The sequence below is a fragment of the Capsicum annuum genome, chromosome 8, assembly GCF_002878395.1.
Source record: "Capsicum annuum cultivar UCD-10X-F1 chromosome 8, UCD10Xv1.1, whole genome shotgun sequence".
In the NCBI taxonomy this organism is placed as follows: domain Eukaryota; kingdom Viridiplantae; phylum Streptophyta; class Magnoliopsida; order Solanales; family Solanaceae; genus Capsicum; species Capsicum annuum.
In genome coordinates, this window is record NC_061118.1 from 81275919 (window position 1) to 81299552 (window position 23634).

At 35.9% G+C, this 23634-nt stretch overlaps 1 protein-coding gene across 8 annotated transcripts in view; it reads left to right on the forward strand.

The window, feature by feature from the left end:
* Positions 1-621: 621 nt before the first annotated feature.
* Positions 622-23634, forward strand: part of LOC107838946 (myosin-15) — a 100546-nt gene continuing 77533 nt past the window's right edge. For 4 of the 8 annotated variants that reach the window (XR_001664915.2, XR_007044082.1, XM_047395727.1 and 1 more), the window contains exons 1-11: positions 622-1005; positions 1100-1243; positions 2303-2448; positions 2538-2694; positions 12491-12549; positions 12846-13002; positions 13263-13412; positions 13516-13652; positions 15807-15953; positions 16052-16153; positions 23572-23629. Coding sequence is in view for 6 of the 8 variants with exons in the window: in XM_047395727.1 (XP_047251683.1) it covers positions 886-1005; positions 1100-1243; positions 2303-2448; positions 2538-2694; positions 12491-12549; positions 12846-13002; positions 13263-13412; positions 13516-13652; positions 15807-15953; positions 16052-16153; positions 23572-23629 (1377 nt within the window). In the remaining 2 variants the exon portion in view is untranslated. The remainder of the gene's footprint in view (positions 1006-1099; positions 1244-2302; positions 2449-2537; positions 2695-12490; positions 12550-12845; positions 13003-13262; positions 13413-13515; positions 13653-15806; positions 15954-16051; positions 16154-23571; positions 23630-23634) is intronic. The other 4 variants (XM_016682237.2, XM_016682239.2, XM_016682238.2 and 1 more) reach the window with 2 other exon arrangements.

Consider the following 23634-nt stretch of genomic DNA (forward strand, 5'->3'; position numbering starts at 1 on the left):
TTATGTCACATAAATTGAGACCAAATGAATACGTAAAAATTACTACAAATCACAGTAATTAACAACTTACAAAGTTTAAAAGATATAAAATATTTTACGGACTCTCACAATTATACCAGTGTTACTTAAATTGGAATGGAAGAAAAAATATTATAAATCACAATAATTAAAAAGTTAAATTATTTTAAATATATAATTGACTATCAATACCAAAAAAGTTCGGATAAGGAGTGTAACATATATTAATTACAAATTAAATAAAAAGTATTATAAATTATAATAGTTAATAGTTTAAAATCTCTAAAAAAATTAATCCATTATGTATTTCAAACAAATATGTAAAACATATTATAAATCACAATAATCAACAACTTAAAAAATTTAAAAGATATAATATAAATGCTTGAATGTCGAAATTCTATTAGTGCCAATTCAATTGAAATTTTAAAAAATATTATAAATTCCAATAATTAAAAACTTAAATTATTTTAAAAATATAATTAATTATCAATAACATAAAAATTTCATAAAAAAACATATATTATTTAAAACTTACGTAAAAATCTTAATCTTAAAATTGAAAAAAAAACAAAGGGCCCTCGCCAATCGCCATCTAGTTGTTGAGATAACGCTGGGAACAGAATGCCAAAAATTTGGAGTCTGTCAGATGCTCCACTTTTGGTGTGGGGCGGGAAGTTGAAAATATCATTCTCTTCTTCTCTGTTGGTATATCGTCCTTCTCTCTCTCTCTAGGGTTTTACTAATTGCTGATGCTACTTCGATTTTCAAATCCAAAAAATCCCCAATTTCCACAGAAAAGCAGTTCATATTCACGCCACTCTAGCTATCCACCCCCCCCCCCTCTCCCCAACCAAAAAAAAAAAAATGTCACTGCGAAAGGGCTCTAACGTATGGGTGGAAGACAAATGTTCTGCTTGGGTTGCAGCTCAAGTGACTGATTTTATCGGTAAACAAGTCCAAGTTGTTACTGAATATGGCAAGAAAGTGAGACACGAAAACTTGGCCTTTGAATTTCCCTTTCTCTGTTAATTTTGGTCAAAATGGATTGATGGAAAATGTGAGTGGATTTTGATTTTAGGTATTGGCATCACCGGAGAAGCTGTACCCAAGGGATGAAGAGGCAGACCATGGAGGAGTTGATGACATGACCAAATTGACTTATTTGAATGAGCCTGGTGTTTTAGACAATCTTCAGAGAAGATATGCTCTTAATGAAATTTATGTGAGTTATGAATTTATAATCCTTCCTTGCTTTTTATTTCTGTATAGACACAATATTTGACCTGTATAAATCAACAAAACAACAAGCGTCTTTTTACTGATAGTGTGTTCATGTCTGCGAACAGTTTATTGTGTTTGGTTCAAAGGAGGAAGGAAAACATCATCATTCTTTGTGATGTCTATGTACAAAAAAAAGTACTTGCCAAAATAGCTCCTTATAATGATCCATTTACAGTTTTAGGAGTAAGATAACTAAATTCCAGCATCAGCTAGTGCCAATTCTGGTGTAGTTCCTGCTTCTACTTTGGCTCTGATAGATGAATAGTAAATCTACTTTGGCTCTGATAGATGAATAGTAAATCTACCGTGTTCTGAATGTTACTTTGTTATTCAACTCTAATGGATATTAAGTCACTTACATTGAGTTTTATTCACCCTAGTTGGTTGATATTTGCCTCTAGACCACAACATTGTGTTTGCAATATTTGCTAAAAGTATATCCTTGATAATATTTTGACGAGGAAAGAATGGAAGCTATTTTTTTTTTGATAACTGTGGTGTCCGGGCCTGCTTGCACGCACCTCAACTAATTCCACGTGATACCTGCTACCTCCCACCAACAACAGGTACTAGGTAACTCTATCCACCAAGGCTAGAACAAATGGTAAGAAATCACTTAGTGTTTGTCTCTGCTGGTAATTGCTGGTAATTGTTCAACCAGAGACCTCATAGTGCTCAATCCATCTTCATTGAACAACTAGGCCAAACCCTTGGGTGCTAATGGAAGCAATTTCTTGTGACTGCTTATAGAATATCTTGATCATGGATTTTGACATATGTTGTGCTAACCTAAATTTTGAACCAAATGCTACTGTCATCTAATTTTGTGCATTAAAGCTGTAGCTTTAGTCAAGAATCGTGGTTCACCTGATTGGGTTTCACTAGGTGTTTTTTTTTGTCTCAATTCACTTAAGTAACCATTTTTTCATATGCTCTAACAACATCATCCTACAGGAGTGCGTTGCAACATAATTGATTTTCCCCTTTTTACCTTGAATAGACATACACAGGAAGCATCTTAATAGCTGTCAATCCATTCACTAAACTTCCGCATCTGTACAATGTACACATGATGGAGCAATATAAAGGAGCTCCATTCGGGGAGCTTAGCCCTCATGTGTTTGCTGTGGCTGATGCATCATACAGGTTTGTTGATTAGTCATTTGGGAATCTGGTGATGTTTGCCTAAAGTGAATCAGTTAGTGATTTATTTTTGCTCAAATTTTCCTTCTTAGGGCTATGATGTCTGAGAACCAAAGCCAATCTATATTGGTTAGTGGCGAAAGTGGAGCAGGTAAAACAGAGACCACAAAGTTGATAATGCAGTACCTTACCTATGTTGGTGGTCGTGCTGCTGCTGATGACCGAACAGTTGAACAACAAGTTCTAGAGGTACTGCCGCTTAATGGTTTTAGAGGCAAAACATCACATGGTGATTTTGTTTGCAACCTAACGAATTTCAAATATTAGGGTTTAGACTGTTATTTCTTAGAAGGGTGTCAATTTTTTTTCCAAATGTAAACATAGGAAGTACATCTCCCCACTGAAAACTGATTGCTTGGTGATCTATTAGCTTCATTAGAATGTCTTTTTTCCAATTATTTTATCTTATGTTCTAGTTATTTCAAGGACTATTGTTGTCTCTTTTGGTGAGAGCAACTTCTTTGTTTTTTTTTTTTTTTCTAAAGAACTCTAAAGTAGCAGTCATACAGGTATGACTTACAGTATTATTTTTTTTGAGAAGGTAACATTTAAGGTATGACTTATTATTTAACAAGCACCAAGAAAGTGCAGCTTTAAATAGGGTCGAGGTACAGATAGCATTCTTCTTTATCAGCTATGGAGGAAGCTAGCTATAGTTTCTTCTTCCTCTTCACACATATGACATATTTTACAGTAAAATACTCCTCTTTGTTAGATTATCCTGTGTTCAAATTTTGGTGATTGCAATCCTGCAGAAGTGTGCCGACTTTAGGAGATGCCTTGGTTCCCAGATTGCCTTCTACAGTCATCAATCCCTGCTGTGTGGAGAATAAAGTTTTATAGCTAGATTTGTCAGTATAAATACCTTTATTATCATTTATCAAATCTAACATATCATTGCATTCATTAATCCATTCCTTCTCCAAATTGAGGCCGTCCTATTTACAGGTTGACAAGTTTCTTCTTATTATTGTATATAACATCCTTTCTCAGATCTACATCAACTATAGTTACATCAGTAGCACTACCAAGCAAAATATATTGGGTTCTGTTTCTCTCGCTATGAATTACTCAATAACTTGCTTCTATGCCTATTTCCAATTTTGAACTGTTTGAGAGACTTGACTTCTGGCTAAAGGCTTGTTACATACGTCCACAGTATCCATATCCATGAGGGGTTTGTGCCACTTCAGTACTTAAAACTATCAAAAATGACATAATTCGCTAAACCACTCCCCTCCAAAGAGCACCGTCTTCTTTAATACATTTCCAATGCTGCTTGTATTAGAGGTTCTGCATACTCGGGTTCCTAAGTTCTAACCATAATCTACCATCTTTTTTAGTTCTAGACACTTCTTCCATTTTATATGACAAAATATCTTTTCTTGGCAGTTGTGTTCCCACACAAAAAATCTTCCTCAACCTATTCAGCTGCTTTTCACCTTCTTTAGATGTGGAAACAGTGACAATATGGTACAATCGGCTGAGGTATCAAGACACATGTACATAACACTATTTATTAGAGTAAACCTACCACCAAAATACAAGTGTTGCTATTTCCAAATATCTATTTTTTTTTCCTCAAACTTCCAATAACCCCTTGCAACTAGGGATGGCAAATGGGCAGATTGGATTGGATTTGGACGGGTTAAATATGGATCGAGCAAAAATGGTTTGGATTACAATTTGCCCATATACATATGGGTAAATATGGATTTGGGCAAATATGGATTGGGTAAAAATGGTTTCAACCCACTTTAACTCCTAAAGTCAAAAACTTAAAACTTCTGTATCATATCAACTTGACTTTTTTTCCGTTTGTGTTTTTTAGTTTTTTCTCTCTCTCTTCTATATGTAGTCTCTAGTTTTATTTTTTTATTTCTTTTTTTTTCTCTCTTCTATCTCTACCCTTTGCTTCTCTATAAATTGTACATATTGACAACTAAACTATTCAAATTCAAATAATAAAATTATTTGAAATATATAGTACGATACAAATAAATTTAAAGTAAAAAAAAAATTTTAAAATATAAAATGCAATGAAAAAAATATAAAAAAAGAAGAAAAATGATAAAAATGACGAACCAAGAATGAAAAAGGGGAAAAAGGAAATACAAAAAAAAATAATGTGAAGAAAAAAGAAATAAAATTGAGAAAGAAAAAAAATTGATGAAATAGAAGAAAGAAAAGAGTGTAAGAAACGAGTAAAAAATAAGTGGAAAAAAACAAAAAAATGAAAAAGAAAAAAAATCAAATCAAAGGAAAAAAGAAAGAAAAAATAGTAAATTAAAGGAAAAAGAAAGAAAAAAACAAAAAATAAACTGGAAAAGAAAAAAAAAAGAGAAATAAAAGATAGAAAAAAATAATAATAAAGGAGTGAGACTATGAATTATATTTAATTGATAAGACATGCTATAAATTGTATAGGCTAAATGGAATAATTAGAAGCGTAAATTAATTAACCCATGTAGCTCTCAAGCGAATATGAATGATCAAATAAGAATGAGGAAGGGGAAAACGAAAAAAAATATAAAGAAAAAAGAAAAAAAATAGATGAAAAAATGAGAAAGAAAAAAATAAATTATATGAAACGAGTAAAAAATGAAAAAGCAAAAAAGTAAATTAAAGGAAAAAAGAAAGAAAAACAAAAAAGAAGAAGAAAAAAAACTAGAACAGAAAAAAAAAATGGGTACCTATATTTTACCCATTTTGTCCATATTTGTATGAGCTTTTAAAATGATCTGAAGTCCATATTTACCCATTTGAAATATGAGTGATCCAATTCAATAAATATGGGTTAAATAGACTCTTTTCACAAATATGGGCTGAAATTGCCAGCCCTACTTGCAACAGTGATAAAGCTTTGTTTCGCCCCTACAAGGAAGAGTCAGATAGGAGGTTGGTCAGGAGGCTAATTTGTAGCTCGATACGTCTGCTTATTGTTGCATGTTTTCTATCTCATTCATGGGATATATTTAAATTTTTTTCCGGCAAAATGCATAACTACCCCTTACTCAGTCATCATATTTTCAATTACACACCTTTTCTTTAAGAAGGTCCTATTACCCCCCTAAACTTTTGGCAAAATGCATAACTACTCCCTTATCCTATCATCATTCTTTTAATTACACACCTTTCCTTTAAGAAGCTCCTATTACACTCCTAAATTTTTTTTCCCGTAATTATTTTCACCTATTATGCTGAGTTGGACAAAAGCATGAAAACACAGTCTCTTAGCGCATAAGATTCAAAAAGAAAACTTTGTGCTACTTCAAAACCTTTTGAACAGTTCTTGGTCATTTTCATAGCTCCGAAGCTTCTTGGATGTGTTTTCTCAGAGGAGAGTAAAATTTACTACCATCATTGTAATTTATGTATGGGCGATATTAATTGAATTACCCTGCAACATGTTTTTCTGAAAACAGAAAATCAAATACTCAGATTTGAAAGTAATAATCTTAAGACGTGAAAAAGACAGCCGATGCACTAAAATTTTCACTATGCACGGGATTTGGGAAAGGGCCAATCTACAAGATGTACTTTCAGAAAATATAATAATACTTCTAACAACTCTAAGATGTGCAATTCCTTATTAAAAAACAACTCTAAGATGTGCAAAGAATTGCAGTAACAACAACTCTAACATTAGTTTCTGTTTCATTTTGTTGCCAATAAGAAATACACCAATCATGAGTCAAGAGCAAATAAGTATTTCCCAGTATCTTCAAACAAGTCTTGGTTATTATTGCCAGAGTGAAATCAAAGACATTCGAGTGATTGAACTTTAAAGTAACATATTCGTTTCTACTCTATTGACGTCAATTAGTAGGAGAAATTATCCTCAATGATTAGGATTGATTGGCTTCTTCAACAAATATGACTTCCATCAAATGAGAGAGTGAATAAATATAGAAATTTGGGAAATATCTATTTTTTCTCTTTCCTTTAATTTTTAAAGACTAGACAATAATAATAAAATAAAGAAAAAGAAAATGGGGTGGAGTCATTTTATTGGCGCTCGTGTATGTAATCCATTTACTATAACTGCATTTTTTGTCCAGCTCAGCATAAAAGGTGAAAAATAATTACGGAAATTTTTTTTTTAGGGAGGTAATAGGACCTTCTTAAAGGAAAGGTGTGTAATTGAAAAAATGATGATAGAATAGGGGGTAGTTATGCATTTTGCCAAAAGTTTAGGGGGTAATAGGACCTTTTTAAAGGGAGAGTGTGTAATTGAAAATATGATTACAGCAGTGTTCAGAAATACGCTTGCATTGTCGCATAATGCGATGATGCAAAGCGATGAGAGCCCCTCTCGCTGCGTGTGGCTGATGCGAGCGCATCATGTTGATTTTATGTTTAGGGTCAATTTTTAATTAAAAAAAGAGTCATTTCATGTTGATTTTATATTTAGGGTCAATTTTAAATTAAAAAGAAAGAGTCTACTGCAGTGACTACCACTGCTATAATTTTTTAAAATTAACTTTGAAGTCCACTGTTGCGATTTCGTCTTCTTCACTGTGCAGCTACCACTACTGCTACTTCTTCTTCTTAGCTACCACTACTGCTATTTCTTCTTCTTCACTGCTTCACTTCAATGATGCGCTAGCATCGCTTCATGTAATGCGTGATGCGAAGCCTCGTCGCTTTTTTCTGCATCACGCTTCCCTGAACGCTGGATGATAGGATAGGGGGTAGTTATGCATTTTGCCTTTTTCCCCAGATGATGTGCAACTATCAGTCAACTTCGTAGGCTATTAGGACAATTTTCAGAAATGCTTACCATCTCATATCAGCATCACGCAGAAGAACCATTTGTCATCCTCATACAAAATTTGAGAGACAACTGGATCTGTGTTTTTTCAATCCTGAAACTTTTTAGCCATTCTTTCCAACTGTGTATCTATCATTCTACTCAAGACCCCCTAACCAATATTATGAACAAGAAGGTGGATAGAGGGTTTCCTCAATTAACTTCTCTTCATGCTTGGAAAATTAGTTGGCTCCCCATATATTAGAATTGATAATAGTAGAGATGCAGTATTTTATCTATCCCTTTAAAATATGATTAGAATATGAAGATATAGCAAGAATCTATGCCGTGTAAACGTGAAAAATCCTGAATCGCTATAATTATGGAATTGGGGGATTTGTAGGTTGCAATCGCATGCTCTTCTTATTTGGGATTACTTGTAAACATCATCTGTCTTCAATGGACCTGAGGGAGTGATAAATGAATCCATTCCCAAGATCTTCTCTTTTCTCTTTGTTTACATGTAATCAGTGTCAACTGTTAGTATGCCCCTTGGTCCTTTTAAAAAAAATCAATGCTGAAACAGAGCCAAAAATTTGTGGGGAACGGAATCTTGTTTCTTCAATTTGCAACCCAGACCAACAGTGGAGTGGAACGACTAGACTTACAACTTTAAAAAGCTGCAAAACATCCCAGATACTCGCTAGCAGAAACATTGATATATACCTAGGCGACTTGTGACTTCAACATAGAACCGCCAGAACTTGCAAATGTAGATATTCATCCTGAAAATGTCGTAGCAGATGATGAAGCTGTAAACTTCATAGTCAATCCTAGAAGTTTCTCTCACCCTGAAGTGGCCGGATTCTCCCTCAACAACTGTAAATCCAACAACTGTAGTATGCCCAGATGTTGATTCCTCCTCTTTTTCCCTTAACAAAGTGTTCTCCTTACCTTGGCATGAGGATGAACACCTACAGTTGTAAGGAATTCAGCAATAATCGAGACCTTGAAATGGACTAAACTAATAGTAGGAAAGGTTGTGAGGCTTTTGCAGTTAATTTTGTTGTCATTGGACACGAAATCCTCAAGCCAATTTTGAGAAAACATCATCACCAAGCTAAGTTGCAAAGAGGAGAAGCTTTTGCAAATAAGGGAAAGGGGAGAAAGCAAAATTAAGGTATTAAATTTAATTTTGCAATATTATTATGATGGCCGAGGTAAAAGAGTGAGGAGAAGGAATCACAAGGCCTTCTTTGTGGGAATACACTGGGTTTGTTGTTGTTGTTGTATTTAAATTATTACATTGAGATCCTATTTATTGACGCTACATTAGACTCTTTTTCAACTAGGACACTTACACTACAATCCTTTTCCAAGTAGGATTCTATATATGTTCCTATTCTTACTCATATTCTAACACTCTCCCTCAAGCTGGTGCATACAAGTTATATGTACCTAGCTTGTTACAGATGTAATTAATACGAAGACATTGGAGGAACTTGGCGAAGATGTCTGCAAGAACATTGGTAAGGACTGCTCTGGACGTCTGGGAGACCTCAGTTGAAAAGGAACATTTGAAAAATAGTCATAATAGTAAACGACGCCGGAAAGTCTGTCGGTGGAAAATTGTCAAAAACTAGTATAAAATATATGGGTCATCTCGAACAAGAAAGTCATCGAAAAGCTAGCCACAACATGCTCACGCATCGAATTATTAAATTTGATGGCTGAAAAGTGGTCACAATCTGAGTAAAGATTATAGGAATTGAGTTGGAATGATGACAAGACCTTGTTGAGAAAGAGAAATTATATGGATAAGGTCGAAATAATGACATGACCCCTACTGAAAAAGAGAAATTACAATGGGTAGGGTCGGAATGACAACATGACTCTACTGAAAAAGAGAAATTACAATGGGTAGGGTCGGAATAATGACACGACTCTACATAAATCAGATTTGAGGAGTCATCAGGAAGATGTACAAAACTACGCAAATTAGATATGATGAGTCACCGGAAAGACGCATGGTGCTATGCAGCTCAAATGCGAGAAAGTAGCCTGCCAACGTGCATGGTGCTACGCGAATCGAATATGAGAAAGTAGTCACTGGAATGATGCATGATTCTACGCAAAATAGATATGAAAAAGTAGTCACCGAAAAGATGCATGGTGCTACACAAAGATATGAGAAAGTAGTCACCAGAAAGAACCACGGTCGCCCAATCTTTTGTTAACATGATCATTGGCCAAACGGGCGGCATATATGGCCGTCAACAACAGAAGCTCTTTGATTCTCTATCAAGATCGTAGAGACTGATACCATGTGAGAAATATAAGAGATGAATATTATTTTGTGTATCTACATTATTATATTGAGATTATATTTATAAACACTATATTAGACTGCTTTCCTACTAGGACACTGACACTGCAATCCTTTTTCAAGTAGGATTTTATATATATTTCTATTCCTACTCATATTCTAATAGAGGTCGTTGAGAAGTTTGGAAAGAGATTGGCAACCTCGCAGATTGAATATTTGTCAATAGTTGGCAGGTAACTGATATAAACAATGTGTTAGGCACTTAGTAGGTGTTTGGCCATGAAAACTAAAATTTTTTTGAGTTGGAGTTGAAGTTGGAGTTAGAGTTGTGTTTGGGCATGAAAATAAATTGAAGTTCTTTTTGACTTTTTTATGAGAGAAGTTGAAGTAAAAAAGTGAAAACAAGTTTCACTTGTTTTCACTTTCCAAATACAATTCGAAATTGTAATTGGATTTCTTATGGCCAAACGCTACAATTTTCACTAAAGTGAAATTATTTCCTGGAAAAAATTAAAATTTTTTTATGGCCAAACGGGCTCTTATTTCATGTCTCTTCTTCTCCACTCCTAGGAAGGTGTTGCTCAGACTCAGGTGCAGGTGTTCGATATGAATGCGGATCTAGGGTCGGATACTTAATGATCTAAATTTTTAAGATTCGGGATACAAATTCAGGTATGGATACGAGTGTGGGGATTCGGCTAAGAATAATTTAAGTATCTAAAAAATATAGTTATAAAACCTAAATTATGAGAAGATTATGCGGAGAACTTGAGGAGAAAATATTGATCAAGAGGAGAATCCTAGAAGAGATAAAAGGAAAATGAGTGACATAAATTTCGATATACAAGTCTATTTCATCTTAACTATTGTTTTGATTTCAGAAATCAATGAATCTGCACGGAATTTCTGGTGTCGATTTTTGTCAAAGTATCCAAAATCGGTCGACCAGATCGGGTATGGATTCCACACCCATACACCCATGTTGTGTCGACAGGGGTGCAGCCCCAAAAGTAAGAGAGTCACAAGCAACACAGGTTCAAAGTCAATTGGACAGGATGAGAGATTTCGTATAGGAATGGAATAACATCTCCCAAAAGTTTCATCTAATTAAATGGGTTAAAGTAATACAACCAAAAGGTAGAGGGGTTTTGGGAGTTAGAGACTTGTTCATTTATAACAAAAGCCTACTAATGAAATGGCTCAAGAGGTATGAAACTAGTAAGCCAAGCCTGTACAAAGAAGTAATCAAAGCAAAACATGGGACAAAAGATAACTGGTGCACTGAAACTATTAATGCATCCTTTGGGGTTGGGCCGTGGAAATATATTAGCGAATTGGGAGGTGAATTTTTCCAGAATGCAAATTTCAAAGTTGGAAATGGAGTGCGCATCAAATTTTGGAAGGATAAATGGATGAATAACACCCACTTATGCTGGAATACCCTCTTCTATTTCAAATCGCCGCAAACAAAGTTTCTTCCATTGCTCAAAATAGACTGGGCAATATCTGGGATGTGCATCTCAGAAGGGTTGTACAAGGTTGGACAATCTGAGAATTGGACAATCTGTTGGACATGTTGGCCAAAATTAAAAGGTTTTCCAATGATGAGAGCCAGATTGACACTTTGGTCTAGGGAAAGAAGAGAAAGTGAAAGAATGCTACAATCAACAACTTCCCCTTAAATTGGATAATGATATCTGGTCATGGAATTTGATTCGGAAGAAAAATTGCCAATTCAAGGTCATCTGTTTCAAATAGATTACCATGGAATTTGATTTGGAAGACAAAATTGCCAATTCAAGGTCATCTGTTTCAAATGGATTGCCTTTGTAAGCAAGCCAATCTTAACAGAACGGGCTTTCAGCTGGTCAACAAGTGCTATCCGTGTAAGAAATCATGAAGGGTGTCAATCATTCATTTTACAAATGCCATCTATTGATAACATACCCCTGCACCAGAAAACCAAGTTCAAAACAAGTCATGAATGGAGTGCTATCTGTATAATAAAGCATGAAGAGTGTCAATCATTTATTTCACATATGCCATCTATTGATAACATACCCCTGCACTAGAAAACCAAATTCAAAACAAGTCATTAATGGGCCCTTGGGATTCGTTCGAAATCCGTGAACATAAACCGAACATGCTATCCCTGGAGATGGCATTCCGGATTAAATGGAATCGACGAAACGACTAACGGAGGTCGTCTCGGCCAAATGTTTACCGAAGTAAACACTTGGATGGCTGTTCAGTCTAATAGTTTGCATAATGCACTTAGGAAAGAAAAATAATAGGGGTAAAAGCATTTCACATATGGTGATGATGGATGTCATACGAGAGAGAGAGAGACCTGTTGGTTGCTTCATGGTAGATCTGCATGCAACCTGTTGGTCGCTTCATGGTAGATCTGCATGCAACAATGAATGTCCCCGTACGGAAGCAGTCTCAGACTGGTCGGGATGAAATCCTTCCTTTTCCAGATGTTTATGGGCCAAGCATCTTATTCCATTACCATACCAAGCATCAACATTCTTCTTACACGTGAATTAACTGCATTCTTTCTCCATCCAATATGCATATGACACTCTAAGCATGGTGAATAAATTGTAGTCTCCTTTAGTGTCATTCTCATGTCATTGCAACAATTAGTTTCTAGCCTAGTTTTCTATCATCATCAAAATCAAGTTGTGATGTGAATTTGGTTGTGATTGCTAACTCAATCTTATTGGTTGGAGATCATTCTCATGGTTCTGTTTTCAGTGTTTTCATTTACTGTATTAAGTTTTTTTCCCCCTTTTCTGTTTGGTTCTTTTTGTTAGATAGATTTCTTTCATTGATGATTGATTATTTTGCAGTTCAAAAAGGTTATGTTACTAGTTCTTAACCCTTTTTCATTTTTGGTCTAGTCTAACCCGTTGCTGGAGGCCTTTGGCAATGCACGTACTATTAGGAATGACAATTCAAGGTGTGTTTTTGACTACTAATGTTGGAATTGCTAACATGTATCGTTTGATGTAATCAGTGATGTTCATTATTTCAGCAGTGAAGGTGGTTTTATTGTCTTTTTTAAGAGCATTGGTTTGTCCTTTATATGGAATCTCTGCTGTCTTGTCTTTCACCTTCTTACAATGAAACTGGTTATTTCTAGTGTCTTGGAATCTTTTAACTCATACTTACTCAGTAAAGTGATCCGAACACGGGGCAATTGTTCTTGAGGTCTATTGAATTGTGATTAATGCCTCTTATCCTTGTTTCTTGCAGTCGTTTTGGCAAGTTTGTTGAGATCCAATTTGATGCAAGTGGTAGAATATCTGGAGCTGCAGTCAGGACTTATCTTCTGGAGAGATCTCGTGTTGTTCAGCTAACAGATCCAGAAAGGAATTATCACTGCTTTTATCAATTATGTGCATCTGGAATGGTATTTCTTCCCTCCATGAGCTCGGTTATGATGTTTAATTCATGATATTCGTCATGTCCCAAGTCAAATGTGTGTTCTGATATTCTGTTCCTTGTGAGTGTATTAACTTCAATATCTGTGACATAGATGTGTGCATTTAAATCGTACCAAGTGTCTAATTTATGCGATTTGAACTATCAGCTAAAGAGTTTAAGGTTATTTTTTTTGATCAGGTAAAATGAGTTTAAGGTTATTTCCTTTTTATGTTCTTACTTCTTCAGGATGCTGAGAAATACAAGCTGGGTCATCCTAGTGACTTTCACTACTTGAACCAGAGTAAAACCTATGAGCTAGAAGGAGTTAGCAACGCTGGGGAGTATACCAAGACGAGGAGAGCTATGGAAATTGTTGGAATCAGTCAGGAGGAACAGGTTCTGCAACTGTATTTTGTTATCCTAATCAATATTTGTGTATTTAGTAGCATTCCTGTTCTGCTCCACTAATTACTTCATTGCATTTTTCTTTTAATAACAGGAAGCAATATTTCGTACCTTGGCAGCCATTCTACATCTAGGAAACATAGAATTCTCGCCAGGCAAAGAACATGACTCATCAGTTATAAAAGATGAAAAGTCTAGGTCTCATTTACAGATGGCTGCTAAGCTTTTTAAGTAAGTGGGCCTCCTCCTGCTGTCAACACATTTGAGCCTTTTGTTTCTTATTTGCTAATGATATTGGTGGTTGATGAATGATTATCATGTCCTTTATCATATCTTTCAGTCTTTCTCCCTTGACGTATATTTATTTTTTGGACTTCTTTCTGGTAATTGCGCTGCATAAATCAACAAGAAGATTGAATTCCATCATCTGTTTGTATTCTCTATCCTCCCACCCACCCACCCACCACCCACACACAAAAAAGAAAAAAATCAGACACACACACAACACACACACAAAAAAAAAAAAGAGGACAAAGAATATTGCTCTGATTGCTCTCTTAAGCTTCTTGGGCCCTCAGCCGACAACGCTTTCTTACTCTTAGAATAGTGTTCATTAATTAATTTTTATTTATGCAGTTTGTATTGGTGAAATGGTTACCATACACTCAATTCTCTCCGTTAAATGTAGTTGGCAGTTCATTCTGACGAATATATCATTTCAATAGTTATTGCAATAGTTTTTCATTTTTTTCTTGCTTTTCATGTTCTGTCTTGGCATTATTCCTGATTTTGAGACATCGAGCAAAAACATTCAGGAAGGATAGCACTGTGTATGTCGTCATATGGGATCGGACTAATTCATGGGTTGTTATTTTACAGTTTGCATGATATAAATTTTTTCATCAAAGATGTAGCCTCGAGGACATGATTGTTCAAACTCTAACTCTCAAAAAGAGGGTAGTTAAGTGGAGTTCTATTAAACTGCAGGGCTGGTCTACCTTGTTCACCATGCTTGGATTTAATGGTATTTGTATCACCTTGGGGGATTGCTGACTTCTGTCTATCTTTGCCTTCTTTACATTTCTTGGCTTGTGGGAGGATCTTCGGTATTGTTATTGTCACGACCCAAATGGCCGTGAGTGGCACCCACACTAACACAGAACCATCTAGCCGAACCATTATCCAAACACTTAGCCATTTTTAAGACTAAATGTAACCAATCTCAACTTAATCATAGAATCTCCAATAAAATCAATAGAATAATAAGTGCACAATATCAAATAACTATCTATTACAATCCCCAAGACCCGAACGTCATTGTACAAGAACTGTATATCAAAACATGTCTAAGAATATCTCAAAAACTAACAAAATATTGAAAGTCTCATTGTCCGGAATAAGGACGAGAACCAAGGTGATGATCCATGGCAGCCTGGCGATGGAGTGCTCACCCTTGGATCGAGATCAACTGTCAAACGCTATAGGAAAGGTCGTATCTGAGCCTCTAGAACACTTTCTGCACTCAACAAAAAAAGAGCACAGCACAGGGTAGTATGAATACAAATCGGTAGGTATCATAGGCCAACTTAACTTAAACCCAAGAATTCCATAATAATAACCCCCCTGTTCTAATCACTCTACAAATTAAACAGATTAAACGATGTTAGAAGGGAGTAATAATCTTACCTTTTTGGTGGAACTCACCCCAAGTTAGTAGAAAATCGCCTCTCGCAAGCATAAGCACGAAGCCGGTTTTTGTGAAATAAAACGTTGAAAGACGGGAAATTGGAGCATTAAACTGCTCAACGATAGCTGCAGCGGCACCTGGCTGCTACAGCGGTCCTGCTATGACCGTCTGCGCTCCCTCACACATGCTGCCACAAAGGCTGGTCAACCGCCACCGAGGCCTAGCCGCAGCGATCACTGAACAGTAGATTGGGGGAGCTTCAGCAGTTCCCCCCTTTAGCAACACTCGCCTGGATTTTTGACAACACAGCTTAATCCCAATGCGATTACCTCAATAACCGGAGTTCTACTAACCCAAATTTCATTCCAGAAGTTCCTATGGAATTCTATACCTCTCTACTATCCAGTAATGACCACCACACCACCAAATACTACACCACAAGACACATATCATCACTCAATCACACAACACCAGGTTTTCATCAGAAACCAGCCCAGCTTGAGATTTCATCAACTCTCACCTTAGAGGAAACTCTCCCCAGGTAGCTACACCCTAACATATGCTGTAATGGCGGGTGTCATTATAGTTATTGTTTGAAACCTTTTAAGCTCTGTCGAATTGCTTTATAAGGGTGGTAATTTCCTGTTTTACTTGACGTCTTGACAGTCCACTGATTCCCAATTTCTTTTTATTTAAAGGTGTGACGTACAGCTGTTAGTGGCCACACTTTGTACAAGATTAATTCAAACCCACGAAGGAATCATCATTAAGGCTCTTGATTGTGGTGCTGCTGTTGCAGGACGTGATACTTTAGCGAAGACAGTTTATGCCCAATTATTTGATTGGTTGTTAACTCAAAATTCCTTTACAGTATTTAACAGTCAATGTTCTACTTGCATAAGTTGATTATATAAGAGTATTGTACATTGCCTGCTTGTTTCAGGTTAGTTGAAAAGATCAACAGATCTGTTGGGCAAGATCCTGATTCCCTGATACAAATTGGAGTTTTGGATATATATGGGTTTGAATGCTTTAAACAGAACAGGTTAGTTCTTTTGAAAAATAGTGTAATACAGGGAACATAACAGATTGCTGCGTTTACTTAAAGGTGGAAATAAAGGTTATTGGAAGCTCTTGTATAATCAGATTTGTAAATAGACACCCAGAAGCTTTGGATCAATTATTTGGCTCAAGCCTCAATTTTCAGCATTGCATCTTCTTACTGCAGTTGTAATGAAATTTGAGCCTTCTGTAGTTGTGCAATGTCTACTTAAATTTCTCATTAGGTAAAAGGAAAAAGCTCAAGATTGTAGGCATATGTTCCTTAACAGCTGGTAAAAGATCATGCCCATATCTTACACAGCTTGGTTGATGTTCAGCACCTAAGAGTAGTGATCTATATTTTAGATGTGAGCTCACAAGCCTTTATTGGAATGCTACTCGTGCTTTACTGGAAGCTTAATTGGGACTTGATAAGTATATAAGCTTGCTGGCAATGATTGAAATTTTTTGACAAATAATGTTTTAGAATAGCATGACAGTTGGCTATGAAAAATCGTTTATTTAATCTAGTTTTACATAAGCAGTTTTCAGCATAAATTGGAGATGAAAGGTTGAGAAGTTATTGAATGTTCATAAATGGGAAAGACTTGGAGTTACTTTAGAAATATCAAGGGGGTGTTTGGATTGGCTTTGTTTAAGTACCTTATAGGCTTAAAGCTAAAAGCCATAAGTTGGGAATACCCAACTTTTGGCTTTTAGCTTATTTTTGTACTTTTCAGCCTAAGAGCTGTCTAGTAGAATGATCAATGTTAATAACCTGAATGAAGAATTGGGTGAGAGAAGTTTGCACTTGCAGAGGATCAAATCTATAACAGTAAAAAACAAAAATGCTCTCTGGCACGGTTTTCAAGGTAGCTCACTTTTAGTCTGAAAATTCAAATTTCTTTCCTTTCTTGGGGGTGGGGGGGTCTGGAAAAATGAAGGATTCTTTCTTATTTGGGGAGAATTGCATCTACTACGTTGTGGTCTAAAGTCTTTTGATATCACAAAATGTCATTCAGAAGAAGAATCATGGTACGAGTGGGTAGAGCGCAACAAGAATTTAATTAGAAGAACAAAAGTTAGTGATACAATCCTGCAATGGTTAGTCTCTGTATTATTGCAGCATCGAAGGAACAGGGGAAGGTAGTTAAGAGGTGCAGGACAAAAGATCACTTTTCTGAATACTCCTGCATTTTTAAATATAATGAGAATGGTAGGTACATTAGTTTTATTGCTATACAGGGGCATAATAAATCAATCATTATAACATCTGAAACTACTGGGAGTAAACAACAAGTCCATAGGGATATGGAATGAGGTCATTGAAAAATGTGAGAAGAAGTTAACAAGCTGGAATAGCCAAACTGACCTTGGCAAATAGTGTACTAGATGCACTACCTGCATCTGATGTGTATTTTCCATGTCCCTGCTAGTGTGATCAAGAGGATTGATAGAATTAGAAGACACTTTTTCAGGAAAGGTACTAAAGACAAGAATAAATTCCACTTGGTGAAATGAGAGGAGTTGACTGTGGGAAAGAAGGTAGGAGGGGTGGTGATGAAAAATATGAAGTTGCAGAACCAGAGTCTCATGATGAAATGGTTGTGGAAGTTTGGAAAAACTGACTACACATTATGGAGGGATGTGATTTGTGCAAAGTACGACTTAGAAGACAACTAACATGGTAAATATTTCATAGAGTTACACAGTGTGGAGAGCTAGCAGGAACCCATGGCCTGTGATGAAAGTGAAGATCAACTTCAAGGTAGGTAATGGGCAAAAGGTTTCCTTCTGGCATGATAATTGGATAGGACAAGCCCCTCTGAAACAAAAGTATCCAGTTCTCTTCGGTTTATGTTTGCAACAAGAAGCAACCATAGCTAAAATGTGGATTGGGCAAGGTTGAAACCTAAATTTTAGAAGATATCTAAATGATTGAGAAGTGGGTGGAGTAGCATCTTTCTACTCGACAATGGTAGCATTTAACAATCTGAATGAAGGAAGGGATACCATGGTATGGAAGGAAGAAAGGTTAGGAATTTTCACTGTTAAATTAGCATGTAAGTCACTAAATTTATCAAGCCACAAAGAAGAGAATTAGCCATGGAAGATGATCTGATAGACCAAAATTCCATTCGAAGTGAATTGTTTCACCTGGTTACTAGCAAAGGAAGTTGTCTTGACACATGAGAATTTTATCAAAGGTGGATTCCATTTGTGCTCAAGATGCTTTCTATGTGGAGAGCAAAGGTAGACAATCAACCATCTTTTCTTACCTTGTAAATGTATAGATCAATTATGGAGAATATTTATTTGCCTAAGGAAGATAAACTGGGTGAAACCAGTTAACATTAGAGATGGAAGATTGTCTCAGCATGCATTTGGTGGACAGTGTGGAAGGAGAAGAATCCGAGATGTTTTGAAGACAAGCAAAATGGCATTCTGTTTTATTTTTTGTGTAAACGGGGTATATTAGTGCAAACCGAAGATATTTTTGATGTGCTAAACTACTTATAAGAAATAGAGAAGGAAAGACTATTGTAGTATGTCAGTGGAGTGCAAGATGCGGGAAGCACGATTGAGATGGTTCGGACACGTGAAGAGGAGGGGCATGGATGCCCCGGTCCGTAGGTGTGAGAGGCTAGCGTTGGATGGTTTTAGGCGGGGTAGGGGTAGGCCGAAGAAGTACTGGGGCGAGGTGATCAGGCGGGACATGGAACAGTTACAGCTCACCGAGGACATGACCCTAGATAGGAAGGTCTGGAAGGCGCGAATTTCGGCAGAGGATTAGGGCCAGTTTGGGTCGCTAGTGTAGGAAACTTGGTGAGGGTTTTATTCCTGTTATGATTCCGTCTTCCGTGTTCCATGTTTTATTATGAATCTGTGTGCTTTCCTCTGCTTTCCTCTGTTTTATATTACTTATGGGTGCCGTATTTATGTTATGTAATCTGCTTCTGTGCTTTACTATGTGTTTGTGTGGTATCTCGTGTCTTGAGCCGGGGGTCTATCGGAAATAGCCTTTCTACTTCATCAGAGGTAGAGGTATGGACTGCGTACATCTTACCCCCCCAGACCCCACTAGATGGGAATACACTGGGTTTTCTGTTGTTGTTGTTGTAAAGACTATTGTAGTATGTAATACTTTTGAATAGGTACTTCATCTTTTGGATGTAGTGCCTCTGTGGATATATATTGACTAACTGTTACCATCCTTAAAAAAGTACATTTTTTCTTTCCAAACACCTCCAAAATAAAAGAGAGCTTAAAAGCCAAATTAACTTAAAATAAGCCAATCCAAACACCCTCATAATCATTTCTAACTCGGAGAATTGTCTTCAAGTTTGGCCCACAACATAGTGGCTTGTTGTTAAGTTGGTTCTTTCCATGAGCTATGAGTTTGAAACCAATATTATCCTATCATGTGCAGTCAATATGTGCTATTGGAGAATTTTTGTGTTTTGCCTCAAAACCAAGATGGGTTATGTCTTTCCCTTCCTTTTAGGTTCTATGGACTAAATGTTTGAGTGACCCCAAAAAAAGGAGAAAAACCAGTTTCTGGCATTTTGCTAACCTATAAGATTGTTGTGAAATATTAGTGCTTTTTGATTATTTATCACTCTTGTAGAATCCACAAAAATCATGGTGATAAAAGCCTCCAAATTTTTGAAGAATCAAGGAACCAAAAGAAAATTTTGGCTAAATGGAGTTGCAAATTTTAGAAGTTGGGGAACTCCAGAATAAGGAAATCAGAAATTGGAGCCATGAGGGTTGAAGCTTTGATTTACTATTTGTGCTCTCTTTCACCAAGGATGAGCTGTATCCTTGTGGTGAAAAATACAAAATGAAATTATTGCGTTTTTGGTTATTAAAAAAAATACATAATAAAGTGATGAACAAGATGGGTGGTTATGGTTGTTTTGAACAAGATGAGCTTTATTCATTAATATTCTGGATCATAGATGGGTGGTTATGGTGGTCTTGAACAAGATGAGCTTTATTCATTAATATTTTGGATCATTGTTTGGGCTAAATTTGTAAAAAACTGTTTGGAATTCCATTATTTAAGCTTTGTCTTTTATTTGACTAAACATAATGGAGGTCACCCAAGTTTTTTTGTTTTGGCCCAAAAAGGGAGAAGTGCTCAGTTAAAACAAATCATTATTGCATTTAAAGATGAAACAAAAGAAAATACACAATTGAAATTTTACTATTTTGGTTAAAAAACATTTATTTTGCTTAAAATAATAGAGCTCAATAGAGCTCTAAATTTTCTCTTTCAATTTTTTCTTGAAAAAAGAAAAAGTACTTAGTTGAAATAAATAGTTGTTGCATCTAAATATGAAATAAAAGGAAAACTAAGTTAGATCTTCATTATTTTGGGTAAAACCTTTTAGGTGGCTAAAAACAACCGGGTCCAGTCAAGTTTTTTTTTATTCTTTTGATTTGGCTCAATAAAGATACGCAATTAGAATAAATATGCATTGTGTATGAAGAAGAAATAAAGAAAATACACACTTGAAATTCCATTAGTTTGGCTAAAACTTTTTGTCTGTTTAAAGATGATTGAGTTTCAGTCAATTCTTTGTAAACAAATTAGCGGAAAAAGAAGAAATTCACAATTAGAACAACTACCCACTGCACAACAACGTACCCTGTGTATTCTCACAAAGTGTTGTCTGGGGAGAGTAATGTGTACGCATTCCATACCACTACCTCAGATGAAGTAGAGAGACTGTTTCCGATAGACCCTCGTCTCATGACAACTGACAAATAACAGTATAACAAGCAGAAGTGAGAAGAAATATATAGCTGGAACAAATAAATAGTTCCTACTAAATTTTATTGTATTTGACTGTGTCAGTGAACGATCCTCTCCAGTAGAGAAAGGTTCTCTCTTTATTCTCTTGAGGGACAAGAAAACGTCCAAGTACTTGATAGAATGCAACCATATTTAATTTCTTGTCAGTGATCTACAATTTCTCTGAGGAGCTCTATTAGAAAAATTCACCACTTAGAACTTGATTTTTTAATTTTTCGTCGCTTTTATGCACCTAAAAGAGTGTATCCATGCTTTTCACCATAATAGCATCCAAGAGGGTGAATGTTATCGACTACCAAGTTCAGGGGTTAATTAGGCTAAATAATGGTTCAAGTGTGCACCGAATAAACAATATCAAGTTTGTGTGTGCGCCGTTCGGCACAAAGTGATTTTAACCAGTCATGGTTTCAAAATATAATAGGAAGTGAGAATGGGAAAAACATGTTATGTTTAGACCCAGTGAATTCATTTTCCAGGTTTACCCCTCTTTTCATCTCTCAATTCTCAATTAGGCAATAGACCACTAGGTTCTTCTTGCAAGTCACGTGGATTTGGAATTTTCGTTAAACTTATTCATGTCTTTTCTACTTTCTTCTAGGGATGTGTTCATTTTCCTGGAATTGCATTCTCTTGGAATTTCCATTTCTTTTGGACTTTGAATGTTGCTGAGGTGAAAAATCACAGAACTTCTGCTTGCCTTTTTAATTACTATGTCTCTTTTGTTCTATCAGGAGAGACTGGATTGGAACTGAATTTTCAATCCTTCTTTATTTGGAAGACCTTGGCTCTGTTGAATATCAATGTTCCTTTTTTTAGGGTGAGGGTGTGGAGATAAGTGATTGAGTTTTTAATGAACTTGGGGGAAATTCCATCAGAAGCATTGCTTTGCAGAAGATAGCGTATCTATCACCAAAAACTAACAATAGTAATATGATGTTTTAAGAAGCTATCTTTCTTCTTTATGCAAACCAGGCTTCAACTCCAACTAGATTTATTAGATTAGGCAAATGTGAATAGCTTCCCAGATTTCAATTTTCTTCGGTTGTACAAAAACCAACCTAGCAGCAAGCAATTGACAGTCTTGTGCATTATCTGTTGAATGTCACCACTGCTACAATAACTGCATAAATTAAGAAGGGGGCTGGGAATTATTTGGCTATTGTTTTTTAGTTTAAGACGTGCTTGACATGAATCACTTGTTACAGCTGAAAAAGACCATACCATCCGTAAGACCTTGGTGCATCATTTACGAGAATGTAAGGAGTCACAGTTCCATCTATCCTTTTTGCAAGAGGTTTCTGGCTGGATCAGTGTGGATTATCCAGGGGATCTTACTGGTTCTATCTTCATTTGACTAGGTTCTTGTTGTCAAGGGCTTAGGTAATAGTGTTATAGTGGCAGGGGTGTCAATGTTTTGTAGGCATGTGCTTTGTTTGCCTTGTTATTGGGTACTTGGGCGCATGTTTTGGATGTTCTAAAAACAAATTACTTTTTGGTGCTCCACGTTTGAATGGAGTTATTTCCAGTTTCCTGCATGGTGCAAGGCCATAGCTCTTACAGTGAATTCAATCCTTACTAGTCTCCAAGGACATTGGAAATTCTGTGCTTTCATTTTTGCAATTTTTGATCATTTAAGGATCATTTGGTAGGATGTATTAGGAAAAATATTACATGTATTAGTTATGGTAATATTTAATCCTTTGTTTGATAGGATTTTCAGTAGGGTGTATAACTAATACATAGCAAACCATGGTATTAGACTATTAGTAGTACAAGGGTTATTAATACATGGATAAGTATGGTTAAGGACAGAACTATCCTTAATACACCAACCAAACAGTAGATACGAAATAATCCCAGTATAACTAATATACTGTATACAATACTATTCTTATATACTCTAGTACTCGACCAAATGACCCCTTAGTTGCAGTGAATTATTCTCTGCCTTCTCATTAATAGAACCTTCTTTCTTACGGAAAAGATTGTTTGGGCAATGCTCCACAGCAGTTTTTCCTATTTCAGACATTGTTTTCACTGTTGTAAGATCTTTTTTTGGATAAAGAAAGTTATTTGATTAGGAATGGGAACATCTCCGGTATATAAGCAGTATGCAAAGACGTAGATGTTCTACAACATAATACGATTCTCTGCAAATGACAATCACCCAATCTTCGCTGTTGTAAGATTACCAAGCACCAACACCAATTTTGTTTTCAACAGTGTCATCAAAGATCATATGAACACTGTGCACATCGTGACCCTGGTTTGCTGTATGAACATTGAAACCACTAAAGACTTGGACTTGTTGATGATATTCAGTTATCCTGTGGCTATTCTGCTGCAAGTTTCTATTCCATCATCTTGCCAACTCAATTAGCAAAAATATTGCGAGTCTTTTGATGTTATCAAATGCATTTGGTGGGCAATTTCAAATGTTTTAGATTCCTGTGATTTGTTATTATTGTTGCTTGGGATATCTGGAATGCTTTTCTTAGCTTTATTTTTGAGAAAGATCTTGATCTCCAAACATTGCAATAACTGGAAATTGGTACCTGAACATTCTAATAACTGATTTATCTGCACTACACAATGTACAGCTTTGAGCAATTCTGCATCAATTTTGCAAATGAAAAGCTTCAGCAACATTTTAATGAGGTAAT